The sequence below is a fragment of the Leptonychotes weddellii genome, chromosome 2 (assembly GCF_054177405.1).
Source record: "Leptonychotes weddellii isolate Sample4059 chromosome 2, ASM5417740v2, whole genome shotgun sequence".
Classification (NCBI taxonomy): domain Eukaryota; kingdom Metazoa; phylum Chordata; class Mammalia; order Carnivora; family Phocidae; genus Leptonychotes; species Leptonychotes weddellii.
Window position 1 is genome coordinate 105,625,386 of NC_138370.1, and position 1,896 is coordinate 105,627,281.

Below are 1,896 nucleotides of genomic sequence, written 5' to 3' on the forward strand. Positions count from 1 at the left end.
TTTTTTGAGAACAATGCTTTTTCAGACACATTCTGATATTCAAGTTCACTTTATAACACAATTATAGATTAACCTTTTAATTACATTTTTCTTAAAAAGCTGTGAGATTTCCATTTCTTCGGGAGATATTTTCACCACTGTGTTGTTCAATTCCACAGGTTAAGCTTTCTTCATTATTATTAAGAACTTCATACATGTTAGAGAGATTGCCATTCATTGCTTTTTCGTCTTTTCGAAAAGACACAGGGAGACTTGCTAGACTAAAGCTGACGTCTTTAAAGGCATGCAACAAGAATATTCCCACAATGATTGTAAAGAAGCCACTCAAAGTACCAATGACATCATCAACAGGCATATCTTGCCACTCCTTAAAAAGAATAGCTGAACAAGTTAAAACTGATGTTGTAAAGAATACATAATATATTGGAGTCACAATGAAAGTGTTGAATATATCCAGGGCCCTGTTCAGGCAATTAATCTGTGTGCTCACACAGACTATAAGGCTCAGCAGCAGAATCCAGGCCAGGGGATATCCCAGCAGAGGCTTTCCAGCAAACAGCTCTTTGATAGCAATGCCCAGGCCCTTAACACAGGAGACTGAAAACGCTCCAATTATGGAGCAGATTGTTATGTACACAAGAATGTTTGTCTGTCCATGGCGAGGTCCCACCACGAAGATTAGTATCAATGAGACAATGACCACAAGTGTTGCAAAGACCACAAAACCTGGATCTCCCAGCTTGTGGGACATTTCATTTAAAGTCTCAATTTCCTCTTCTTTTGGAGCATGAAGGACCATAACTGTAGATCCTAGAATACTTAGCAAACATCCAATTTTCCCATGAAGATTAAGTCTCTCATTTAGGAAGTATGAAGAAAGAATGGCACTTCCTAGGACGCTGAGAGCTCCTAATGGAGTCACTAGGGTGGCTGGTGCAAAGGCCTATGCAGCAAAGTTGGCCACCTCACCTGCTCCCATTGATAGCAATCCAGCCCACCACAACCATTCTTTAAGATATGCATGGCCACCTTGACCTGCTCTCATGGAGCTTCCTGGCAAGTCGCAGAAGACCTTTTTTTTTTCAAAATGAAACTCCCGCCAATGAAAATGCTGGAGCTCATAGCCAATCCCAGACCAATGTAAAAGTCGTATTTTCCACGCCCCTGGATCATTTCGTTTGTTACTGAAGAAGTTCTTGTGAGTCACACTGATCACAAAACAGAGAAACCACTGGTGCTGCAGGCAGGATTATGCAATCTTCAAATATGTAAGTTTAATATGGTCTCTCTTATGAAAAAAAGTCTGGAAGCAGTTAGAGATGACTTACTCACTTTCATTTCCTTGTAAATACTCTTCACTCTCATTTAAAGTTTTAAACCCTGGCAGAGTAGCTCCAGCCCCAGTTGGAGGCCGGCCATGCGGCTTCCCCTTCACTATCTGGCCCTGGTCACCTCCGCTTACACGCCCACACAGGCCGCACGGGCCGCCGCCTCTTGAGCTCGCGCGGCCAGCGCCTTCGTCGCCGTACAGAAGGAGGTGAGAGCATCGGGGTCTGCAGCCGTGAGCGCCGCCTCCTCCATGGGGGAGCGCCGAGGAGAACCTGCCCCGGACGACCTGCGACCCGCGCCGCGGCCGGGACCAAGGGCCGTCCTTCTTATGAAATTTTTACGTGAACTTTTTCTTCCCTGGTTACCTTGTAGCTTGGTCTTATATCTTGGATGGTTTTGAAGATTTTTTTTATTGTAAGTCAAATCAACTTTTATTTCTTTTATTTTTTGTTCATTTCTGTTATTTTAAAACTGTATTCTATAATTTTTTTTAATCTCCAAAAGCTTTACTGAGGATATTTAATTTGGTTTGCAGTTTTGTGTTATAGTTTTCTTGTGTGTGTGTGT

The 1,896-nt window shown here is 42.8% G+C and overlaps 1 protein-coding gene across 1 annotated transcript; it reads right to left on the reverse strand.

Annotated features, from left to right (window-relative positions):
• Window positions 1-30: 30 nt before the first annotated feature.
• Window positions 31-1,622, reverse strand: LOC102728385 (magnesium transporter NIPA2-like). Its single transcript, XM_081812119.1, is given in 3 exon segments — window positions 31-1,049; window positions 1,051-1,082; window positions 1,084-1,622. Coding segments are annotated over 3 exon segments (1,080 nt in total). The 5' UTR covers window positions 1,174-1,622; the 3' UTR covers window positions 31-91.
• Window positions 1,623-1,896: the final 274 nt, after the last annotated feature.